The sequence below is a fragment of the Euwallacea fornicatus genome, chromosome 21 (assembly GCF_040115645.1).
Source record: "Euwallacea fornicatus isolate EFF26 chromosome 21, ASM4011564v1, whole genome shotgun sequence".
NCBI classification, from domain to species: domain Eukaryota; kingdom Metazoa; phylum Arthropoda; class Insecta; order Coleoptera; family Curculionidae; genus Euwallacea; species Euwallacea fornicatus.
Genome location: NC_089561.1, coordinates 1,958,450 through 1,970,612, shown reverse-complemented (window position 1 = coordinate 1,970,612; position 12,163 = coordinate 1,958,450). Strand labels below are relative to the sequence as shown.

At 38.3% G+C, this 12,163-nt stretch overlaps 1 protein-coding gene across 2 annotated transcripts in view; it reads left to right on the top strand.

Annotated features, from left to right (window-relative positions):
* The window catches only part of heca (headcase), a 78,667-nt gene extending 67,556 nt beyond the window's left edge, over window positions 1–11,111 (top strand). For both annotated transcript variants that reach the window (XM_066294398.1, XM_066294396.1), the window contains exons 5-7: window positions 867–1,055; window positions 1,490–1,675; window positions 3,675–11,111. In XM_066294398.1, the coding sequence (XP_066150495.1) occupies window positions 867–1,055; window positions 1,490–1,675; window positions 3,675–3,848 (549 nt within the window). In that variant the 3' untranslated portion in view covers window positions 3,849–11,111. The remainder of the gene's footprint in view (window positions 1–866; window positions 1,056–1,489; window positions 1,676–3,674) is intronic.
* Window positions 11,112–12,163: the final 1,052 nt, after the last annotated feature.

Here is a 12,163-nt window from a genome sequence, read left to right as displayed (position 1 = left end):
ACGTTATTTTATTTACAAACGTTTGTTATTATTGAATTTTGCGTAATTAATGGCAACTCAAGCCCATTTTCGGGTTGTAATTTATCGGACACTTTACAGTCAGTAAATCATGAAAAACATTTAAAGGAGCGATATTGCTTAAACAGCAACAGACAAACGCTGTTTCCCTTCATCTTTGCGGCACTTAAATTAATTAAAATTTTCACACCCACATAGCCGAAACAAATCACTCTTGTGAAAGCCTTAATAAGAGATATTGGACCAGGCACTATTAGCGGATCCTTAAATAAATCATTAAAAGCCTTTATAAATCATTTAAAGTGCTCTCTCTTTGTCTCATATACACGTATAACTTAATACGTCCCTGGCTCTATGGAAGATTCGTTAACACGTAAGAAAGTGGGGTAAACTTTTAGTATGATATATGGAGGACCGTTAAGACAAAGGAAAAGCCATTAAAAAGAAGACGATGGTTCGAAATTGTCTGGCAATAAATAAAACAGAAACAGATCTCGAAAAGTTTGCGAAGGAACAAATTGAATTAAGGACTAGAGATTTACATTTATGCTTTCTTCTAGGGTTGAAATTTATGCCTAATTGCTTTCGGTTTGTTGGGCAAATAAATTTCTCTTTGATGTGCCTCCGTAAGACAAGATTATCCGAACAGGAAGGTAATATTCGATCCGGGAGTTTGCATGAAGCACTTTATTGCATCCGGACTTGCCATCTTATTAAAGCTGGTCCGGATATTGTGGCTCGCAAGGTCTAAGCCCGCCAATACACTCCAGAGAGAGGATCTATTTTGTAATAGAGTTCACACCTTCTCTCCATGGAAATATAATAAAATGCTTCGTTCCTTGTTACAGACCGAAGATGAGGGCAATCATGGAAATGACGACACCAGATGCTTCATCCTCTCAACTTTGGCCTCCCAAGGAAAATCCAAAGTGCATTGCATATTGTGCGAAGAACAGCTGCTGGTTTTCGATAGGTACCCCTTGGTGGACGGTACCTTCTTCTTGAGTCCCAGACAACACGCCAAGTCTTGCATAGAGGTAAGCGTCAATAAACATGATAGGTTTCGTACGAATAAGGCTCGTTTTAGATTCCTTTGCGTGTGAAATGTAGTTCACCTAATTGTCAAGAAAATGTGTAAACATTCTTGACAATTGATGACTGATCGTTAAAACCTCGTGGAGAGTTGATCCAGCGCCAGAGGTTGACTTACAGATATTGTTTTTGGTGCATAAAGATGTAGGCTGTATCAGATTCTCTCTCTGCAGCTTTCCGTTGATCTACATTTCTTTTTACACTGTATCTCTATCTAAATTGAATTCCTTGACCTGCCCATGCACCATCCAAAACCGCTCTCCCACGCTTTCGAAACACCCAAATTGACCACATCCATCTTATTTATAGATCCATTGAATTCAAAACGTTACACTTAGCATTTTTGGGCGTTCCTTGAACAAATGCTCGTTATTTTCAGGTGAAAGTTGAAGGTCGCACCCAATTTTTAACAGTGGTCTGCATGGCATGCCTCGAGGGCGTAAACGGCCGGACAATTGTGTGCCGATTCTGCAACCAGAAATGGGATGGGTCCTCATTGATTCTGGGCAGCATGTATTCTTACGACATATTCGCCGCCATGCCCTGCTGCACCGAACGGATCAAAGTACGTATATGCCCACTTCTCAGCACTCGATACTTTGACTACTTTATTCAAAAGATCATTTTCATGGAGAAACCGTTCTCTTCATAGACTTTCCTATAAAAAGAACTTTGATTTTTCGGCAGGTATAAGTTAGCGGGCCATTAATAATTTAGCCCTCACCGCGTGTAGACAGGTTGCTAATAAATTGAGCAACTTGGAACAAGTTCGTGTCCAAGTCGAAGGTAAATAATGTAATGCCTTTGCTCAAACGGCAAATTAGTTATTTATAAATGTTCGTCGGTGAAACTAAACTCGTCGAATTGATGGTCAAGGAACTTTAACAAAAGGGTTGACCCTTATAAACTATGCAAATACGTGACACTAAATTGTACGCCCATGTAATATACGAAGGAAGTGGCATTTTCATGTTGGACAGGCATGGAATTACGCTGAAAGAAAACGCTCTGTATTGTGGTACCTAACAAACTTGTGTACATTTGCAGATTTTCTTATTGAAGCGGGTCGTTATTCATACTACACACTGGACATAGGAGATTGACACGGGAAATTGGTTTTTATTTTTTGCTCCTGCACGGATTATTGAATTGAAAAACTTTTACATGGAGGCGATACTACTTAAAACTGGCCATCATTCCGCAATTTTTCGAATCTTTGAATTCGTGCCATTTTGGCTCTAAACGCTTCCAAATTTAGAAACAATTTGAATGTCCCGCGTTACCTTTCAACGCCATGATTGGTCAGATTACTCGGTGATCTCTTCGAGGAATTACTGTAAACTTTTTTGCAAACAATGTTAAGGTTTTTTGTATTCATTGATTTATTGGTTCTATTGAAGTTTAATATATAAGTTGTTGTTTAATTTATTTATTTTCACAATTTCTTTGTTGTATTCGAACAAAAAGGTTAAATAAAAAAAGGGGAAATTGATTTGACATGGGGTTTTTACGCTTATTTTGTTGGCGAGTTCGTTTTCTGACCTTGACTGACCAACCGTGACCTTGGAAGGTTACGCTGGACATAAAAATTTTTGAAATTCGGAGGCATGTTAAGCCAAAACGGCTCTAATTAGAAGATTGAAAAAATTGCGGAATGATGGCCGGTCTTGAGTACTGTGACCTCCATGTAAAAGTTTTTCAATTGGATAATTTGTGCAGGCACAAAAAAAATAAAAACCGATTTCCCATGTTAATGTCCATTGTCCAGGGTTGGCCTGGACTCTCGGCATTGAACGTTTCCTTGGAATTACGTTTTTCGAATCGCCTTTAATTTCATTAGTCCGGACAACTTTAAGTTAGAAATGTGCAGAATGCTTTGACGGGATATTTCAGGATTCAAATTTAGAGAAAATATAAAGGAAAGCACACCCCTTCATATAAAAATTATGCTATAAAGATCCTGCCATTGAATTAAAAGTTATATTGCCCCAAGGGTCGGTTAAATGACAAACCCTGTTTTTGCTAATTTGACCACCTTAAAGTTGGAAATTTGCAGATTTATTTTGAAGAAAAACATTTCGCCGCGCAGGCATGTGAAAGGGTTTAAGTTTATAGGAATCGTAGAGGAGAGTACTCCCTTTCAGGACTTCAAATAAAGATTTTAAAAAATTATGAAAAGAAGTGATTTGGGGCTCCTAAAAAATTGCTGCAATTCTAAGGGTCTTTCCCTGCGTTGTTCTGAGATTAAAAAAAAATCGTTTTTTGCTCCTTTCCACGATGACTTCGGGCTAAACGATAAGCAAAAACGTAAAACTAGTAAGAACACCGATTTGGTTCAAGGATGTAGAAATTCAGAGGCGTCTTTATTGAGGTTGATATATTTTCCGCTATAATCCAGGTTCAGCCTCGTACCTAGCTCTAGGAAAAGAATGCCTTTAAAGTAACACAAGCTGTATGCAAAGCCTGTGCGCAACGTTTCACCTTGCTAATCTGCCTACTCCTCGTCCTTTATATTCATCTGAAAACTGCAGTAAAGTAAACCATATCAATTTTTATTCTTGCAGTGCAACTCCTGTTACAAGCCCGTGCTTCACCCCGCCCAGCGACTCAACTTCTTCAGTGACTACAGCCACATGGTCCCATGTCCGCACTGCCGCACCCTGGACACTCACTTTGTGAAGCCCTTGGGCTTCTGCTACACCCGCCAGGTGTCACGGGCGTCCCTTCTGTGGCCATAGCATGCGGCCCCCAAAGCGGTCAAGCCGCCCTCCCCAGTACAGCCGAGCCCCCCGCAAGTCAGCCAGAGTTTGTTCGGAGTAGGCACATTCAACCCCCCCTTCGGCGGGATGACTCCCCCCAGGACAGTTTTGAGTTCTCCCAGCAACGTTGGGTCGACTCCTCCGAGGAGTGTGGAGACTCCGAGGTGTGAGGCTTCCCCTGATTCCATGGATTTGGATTTGGGGTTGTTGTGGAGGGAGTTGGCGGGGTTACGGCTGGACGAGTTTTGTCGCCTTCAATTGACCAGGACCCGTTAAGTTCGTCTCTCCAGTTGGAGGTTTTAGTTTTCTTTGTTACGTTGTTGCGTTTTGGTAACTGTTGTTTATTATTATTTTTTTAATTGAAATGGGAAACTGATTCGTTTTTGTATTGACCTTAAGGTGACCAGTCAGTTTTTCATATAATCATGCGTTTTTACTTTAAAAATCGTTATTAGTTTATTATTATTATTATTATTATTATTATTATTATTATTATATATTATGTTTGTTAGTTTTTAGTAGAATTTTTTTAACTTTCACACACGACAAGCCCTCCAGGGGCTTTATATTATAATAATATAAAAGTGACAATTGTGATTACATAGATATACTTTTACGTTTTCTAATCTCGAAAATGCAGTGAACGTAGAAATTTGTTAAAAATGGAATGAATCGAGCAATCTGTTTTTTATGTCCGATAGTAGATAGATTTTCTAGTGTTACACGACGATGTAATTCTATGTTGATTTTTCGAAAATTTCGTGTATCATCTTAACGGTAGGTCTTTACTTATAGGAACACTAAAAATCGTAAGGCATATACACACGTACTACTTAATAAGCGACATCTTCGGAATTTTACACGTATTACAGTGGGCACTAGAACTTGGTGCTCCCAGGTATATCGATTAATATCTCGGAGTTTTAATTACCCTGTATATTTGTAATATTTTTACCATCTCTCATGCTTTTTGAGACAACAATAACTTCTCTTTCCGGAAAACTCTCACACAAAGAAAGGCACTCTTCGATACTCTCTTTCCAAGGATTTCACGCATCACACTCGAAGAATTCCCTAAGCATTGCTTGACTGTCTGAGAGTATTCTGACTTACTTAGAACTAATTGAAAATTCGACGTTAAACGAATTAAATACAGGGTGATTTGAAAGTACGAGAAAATTTAGGTGAATGATCTAAATTGTTCCATCCACCTTTCGAGATAAATATCAAACCCGGTGAGTCACTTTGTATCCAGAGGGTGATTGGAAATATTACGAAACACTCCTCCGCTTACCAATAGTGCCAGCATCGCTCACCCTGTTTATGCAACAAAACAATTTCTGTTATTACTAATAAGTTAGCTAATTCCGTTACGGGGTGTCTTATTTTGACGGGCCCACTATTGCCATCACCGAAATGGGAAGAAGCACGAAAATTGGGAAAACAGTGTCCATTTGTACGTTGGGGACCGTTAATATGCTGTAGACGGTGTTGCCAAATTGTTTTTGATTTCTGAGAATTTACGAAAAATATTCTTCAAAGCTTTAGCGGCATATTAAAAACCCCCAACAATAACAGGTATTTTCCCATTTCTTGGATTTTGGGGCTCTCACTGTTTCGGAGGGAGCAATAGTGCGCACACTTCGATGAGACAGTCGTATACTTACTCATCAGTTTTCGTTGCACTCTCGGTAAGTATGTACTAGATTAGTTCTTATTTAATAATTCTAGCTCATTAAAGGCACTTTAAGTGATAAAACCTATTTAGTCTGGTCGTGTAGTAACTTTTGCTTATATTTTTAGTCGATTTGCGATGTTATAATGGCTTAATGATTCCAAGAGTCCCGCCAAGTCTAGTGACTCAGCGACCCTGTACATAAACAATTTTTATACGATATTCTAGTGTATGTAAACGTTGCTGTGTCCCAATAATAACAATAGTAATATGCTCCAGGAATGAAACTGAGTGAGACAGAGTGAGAGAGAGAGAAAGAGAGAAAGAATTAATGTGGATGTGCTCCATTCCCCCTTATTTTTGGAACCAGATAATAATATGAAATTTTCTCGTGCAGATTGTCTCAGGGTAGTTGTCCCTATGCATGAAGCTTAGCAGCTACAGTTTACCCCCATAGCCTTTCTAGAAAACGGACGTACAAAATCACTCAGTAGCCGCTCAGAAATGAAAGAAGTATATCCCGCCAAATACCTCTGAATAGTATCAGAATTGTTTGATTATCAGACATTCAGATTTGGGAAAGTGGCAAATTCTAGGAAAATGCTTCAAGTACAAACCGTTCGTTACTTTTGCAAATTTTATATAAATACATTCTAAACAATTGTTAAGGGTAAAGTAATCCTAACGCTGTTTTAGTCAATTTTATTTAAAGGCATTGGGTTTTCATTGCTAACTCAAATTTTAGACTTATATTGACCTACTGGGGCGCAAATGAAGATTCTCTTGTATACCACCAGCCTTCGCACAAGACAATACATCTAACAATAGGAATCAGTGAAGCCCCATGTAAGTTATCTCCCCACTAAATAGAGAATGCCTAATATTGTTGGTTACGTTGACACTTTTTACGTTTAGAGAATCGTTGTGTTTTTGTATGCGGCACTTTTAGATACCCGCAGGGCATACAACGGTGCGGCCGATTTTAAATAAAATTACAAGAGTACCTTAACAATATAACAGAAATTTGTTATTTGTTTTATCATCAGTATTCTTCCCCATTATTTCGGTCTTTTATTCGAAGCTTATGTTGACGATATCCCTCCGACATATTTCGGGTGCATGTGTAGATTTAGGATTTTGCATGATCATTTTCAGCAGTAGAGTTTTTCAGCTTCGTAGGGATTCAGTGAGGCACTAAAGTTTTCGCGTGAAATCTCAATAAATATTAATTTACGGATCTTCCAATTTTGGAGGCAAAGGGAGTCGCCTCGTTTCGAAAACTGAAAGATCTTCCGTAAATGGCAACACGGCGCTGCTCATTTGTCACGCCATCATGGCTGCCCCGTTTGTCGGCCATACGAGTGCCACAAGAAAAACGTCTCGACTAAGCTGTTTCGTGCACACCGCCGCGTTGCCAGACTTCACTGTTTTACTTGAGAATTTTGGAAATTGCAAAATCACAGAAATTTTACTGATTTGTAAATCTGCCAATTGTCCCAAAGCTTGATCTACAATATGCTAATTTGATCGTCTTCAATTATCCCGATGAAATTCTTCCTTCGTTTTTAATTGGGGGCAATAAACTGCACGAGAAAGCTTTAAAGCTCACTGATCCAGCTTCACGTAACGATGTTCTAGCTGAGGTAGAAATAAAGCGGCCTACATAATCAAACTGTACGGTCTATACTAACAATACTAAAATTCTGTACATAAAAACCCCCCGCAGCAAGAAAAAAAAATCATATTAATTGATTAAGCTGTAGTATCCACTTTTTAGGAATTAACATCGTAATCGTAGATCTTAATTGTTCTCTTAATGAGACAGAGTCGTGTATATAGGTGTAAAATCGTGTGAAAAGTGGCGTGGGCACCCAAGCTGGTGCGAGGACCAATGGCTGCTGACTTTGTGACTCTAATGTAACCAGAAGGTAATAATCAGCAGCCACACATATTTATGAAGGAAAACATAATGTGTCTCCCACTGAGCTGTGCTCTATCACTTTTACTAAGGCTGTCGAAGCACAATACGGAGGTTGTTCTAAAAATGATGGTGTTTTGGGATTAGTCTTGAAGCACTGAGGTTTTAGTACCACATCACGAGGGCAAAATCAGGGTAAGGGTTTGTAATTGCACCACATTTAACTTAGCACTAGAGTAGCTGTGTGTAACTGTGACTTTTAATCGCTTCTGCTTGTCTTACTGCCAATCAAGAAAACTTAAGCGGGTCGATTTCCTCTGCCTGATACAGTAACCAAAGCTATAATGAAAAAAGCTAATCTGTGATATGTCTGTATATTGCATAACGTTGTGATATGTACTTTGTAATAGGCTAAGCCTCTAACTACTAGCATGTAGATGACGCAATAATTTTCAAATCACTCATCTCAACCCCAGTTGATTTTTGCAAAGATCGGTTTTGATACAATCAGTTTACAAGCAGTTAGATTCGAATTTAATGGAAAAAATTAATGAAGCTCTGGCTACTGTATCACATGAAGCACCCTAAATGAGTAATTTCAGTAGTAGATGTAGGGAGGTTGATTATTAAGGTAGGCTTAAAGTTTTGGCTAAATTTGGAACGTTTGTGATATATATATTTTTATACCTACTTAATTAGCGTTTAGGGTTTAAGGTGTAGGATTTTCAAAATTTGCTGCAAAACTTAACGGGAGAATTGGCTCAGAAGTAAGCCTAGTTGTTGAGGAACTCGCGAGTGATAAGAATTTTGTATTAATTTTTTTATAAATTAAAAACGAAGTAATTGTAAAAAGTATACCACCTTCTCTCTTAAGGCTCTAAATTAAGGCATTTCTATACGTTTTATTACCAAGTAGTCGCTTTATAAATTCGTAGGCAAAAAGGCTTAATATAATATACGACAAATTTCTTGCTTGGCAGGAATGCTGCTCTTCGCTAAAGCGCATGTTGTAATAATTGTGTGATTGACAGAACAATTTCGCATGGAACGTGATCGGAGACAATGGAATTTAACACAGTAAGTTACCGTCCTAGCCTAAAGAAATTTCGATCATTGTACAAATCCCATCATATTATCTTCATTCGTTGTGGATGAGCTCATCGAACGGAGAGCGAATGCATCTCGAAGCACGAAATAAAGCGGTGTGATTGATTATAAGAAATTCTGTAACTAAACAATCATGAATTTATCTGCGCAATTCGGATCAGGTAGGAGAAACCAGCATCTTATTGGAATTAAGAGCAGCGCCTAACTAACGTAAACGCCTAACTGTTTAGGGAGTAGCCTCAGATTAACCACGCCTACTAACTAAAATTTACCGTTGGATGCAATTATTGCGGGTGTGTCCTAAGACTGTTCTTCCTCTCCATTGGACGAAAATTTTCAAGTTGAAATAGGCTCCATGACAGTCACACACCTTAGAGGCGTGGCTCTATTATTTCTTATTTCCTATTGGCTTTCTTAAATCGCTTTTCCCCTCAACGGAAATAACCAGTTGAAGTTTCTAAAAATCGTCCACATTAGAGAGGTGGTCACGTATCTCTTGTTCCCGATTGGGCAGTCGTCTGAGGCCCTTCCCTCTCTATAAGGGCGGGATTAAGTTTTTTTTTGTGACGTATTATCAAATTTTGGTTTCTATCCCTGACCACGTTTGCGCATAGTAAATTCCCTAAATGGTTTTTTACATTTTGCAAGAAATCTAAAGCAGCATTTAGACCTTGACGTAAAATTTAAATCAATTATTACCAGTAATAATAATGTAGGAAAAATTTTTTACTGAACTGCCTGTTACGTCACTCCTGCCGTAAGCATCAGTGGCGCGCAATACGTAATATAAATAGACAAACTAACGCACAAATGCACCAAGACTGCGACTATATAGCAACAGACTTACCTCTCCAATACCAACGTTGCCAATTACCTAAAGAAACGTTGCCAAATATCAGAATTTTCATAGCAGCATTGTTCTGTTTGTCACCTAGGTTTTCTGTCCAAGTACAAAAACAAAAAGGGTTTTCTTCACACGTCTCAATCTATTAACTACTATTGTATCGGTAAAGTAACCATTGATGTTGTAGGTTTTGTGAGGGCCGCCATTTTAGCGGGCGCCATATTTAAATATTATGTAGGTTTTTTATATGATGTAGTCGGCTAAGAAGCTCCCTCTATGTTTTCAATTATTGTTAAAGCGACGTTTTTGGATTTATTGCGGTTTTGTCTCAAAAACGTCGTCGTGCCTGGACGGACAACGAAATCGCCAGAATTTTCCAGAAATTTCTAGAACATGGCGATTTCGTACGTCAGCCCATGATTTTTATAACCTATTGGAAAGTGTTAACAGAAAAGAGAAAGAGAGAGAGAGAGAAACGTATTTATGTCTGTTTATAGCGTACTGTAGTAGGGGAGGATAGAGACGGCAGGGGAGTCTTTCCTTACCCTGCATTGCCACCGCTTAGATCTAGTTAGGGGTGACACTACTTTAGCAGGGTGCAGAAAGAACCGCTTATTGTTATATTGCATTGTTCTTGCTGTTATGCTCAGGATTATTGGTCTGAGTGGGTTTCAGTCTGTTGATTCAGCATACTAAAATCCATAAGGAAACATCGTACAGTTTACAAAATCAATGGGTGATCACTGAATGAGTACAAATAGCTGCCGTCTCATTACCATCCGAATTTATTATCATTATTCTCATTATTATTGTATATTTTCAGAGTTTACCTTAAGCAATATCTTCCTCATCATGATCAGAGAATTTATAGTTCCGTTTCCCGTTTATTTGGACAGTGTAGGGTTTGAAACAGATCGGACATCAAAAGTTACGTTCTAGAATAGAAGAAATCACACCTCGAATAAAAACTACCTCAAAATTTGTGTTTCGTAAACTGCAAGTTCCTGGTGTGCTCCAAGCAAAGCTGTCTGTTTTGAGCTTTAATCTACACTGAGAAAGGTTTAACCCAAGAAGGAAAAACGAAGAATCTCTTGAGTTTTCTTTTTTTTAAGATCATGCTCAAGCTCCACTCAACTTGACCGTTATCCTCATGAATCATCAAGTTTGCTTTTGCATTGTATAAGGGGTTGTGTATTTCCGTATACATTCGCCTTCAAAAGCAATATGTGCCATATACTCATCTTTTTATACCAAAAAGTAGATCAACCCAGGATGGTACTAAATGCACAACCACCTTAGGGTAAAGGAATATTAAGAGTGTTTTACTACTAGAGTACCTATGATAAGCTGGCGGAAAGTTATATCGGCAGAGAATCCTTCAATGTAATTTGTAAATTATATTATATTTGTAACTCTAGGCTAATGTAACTTTAATCAGTTATCGTATATAAGTTGTGCGCCTCTGCCAGGCTCCATCGATGTCCCCCTCAGGGGGATTTTCGATAATTATGACTGGCAGATCACGCGTTTTGATAATAGAATATGTGGAAATGTTTTTTTATAATCGTGGAAAATATCAGTATAATTATAATGACACTAAATGATCGAGCTTTTATTGGCTTTTTATAATAATGTAATACAATGGGGATTACAAATTTTTAAGGCATATTTAATATAACCATTGTCTATAAAATAGAATTAACGTGATTCATTATTTCTTCCCTTTTGTCTGCATTTGATAAGTCTCCCAGAGATGCAATAAGCCATCATAGACAAAGTCAAACTACTGCTTAATGCTGTCAATAGTAGGCGTTAGTAACCAGACAACTACATGTGAATGTAATTATTCCGTGGAAGATACCAGGCCAGTTGACTATCGAAATCTATATTGCCTTTGTTCGTCGGACGTATATTATTCAACTCGCCTAGTAACAAATAATTTGTTTGTCCAAGACCTGTGGCCACTGACCGTCGATTCTGCTTCAAGCTTGTGTTTATTCTTGTGCATTCACGTAGAAATCGGAGAATAATCTAAATAGCATTTTGTTAGTTTTGCAAAGCCAATACCCCGGCAATCCCTTAGGTCTATCCCTCCATTACCTTAAACAAATCTGAAGGATCAAAAGCTCCCTTTTTTTCGTCACACAACTACTGAAGAATTTGTTTCTACAGTGCGTCCAGAAGCGAAACTAGTTTATGACCTTAAAAGGTGGCCTTTGTGCCCTCTCTGCATAATATAGTACTTCAATCCCGCTAAAAATATTCACTCGTATAGATTAAACTCACGTGCGTTCGACCTTAATAATTTAACTCGGCACCCCTGGATCATCCTTGACCAGAAGTCATTTCCTTCTGTCTTGTTGTGACTACAAAGAGGCGTTAACTTCAACTTTACCATTAAATTAACTAACGCGATTTATTAGAAGGGTCACTCTACTGTCCTCTCTAATTGAATACCGAAGCCTAATCTGAACTCTGCAAATCTAAATTAGCTCGTGGTCAGTCCCGAAGTTTGGGGTAAACTCCAGGAGGAAATCCGATAGCTAAAAACTTCTATGACGACAGATCGTAAATGTCGCTATTGCTCATCTTACACGACCCATTAGTTGCTCTAAATTATTCAAAACAGCCTTTGAACAACACAAAACCCTTAATTTTTGAGAACCTAAATAAGCTTAACATCAGGCATTTCTTTGATATTTAAATCCTTTGACGTTAAAGGGTTGAAAAGGGATGCTTCGCATGTGATG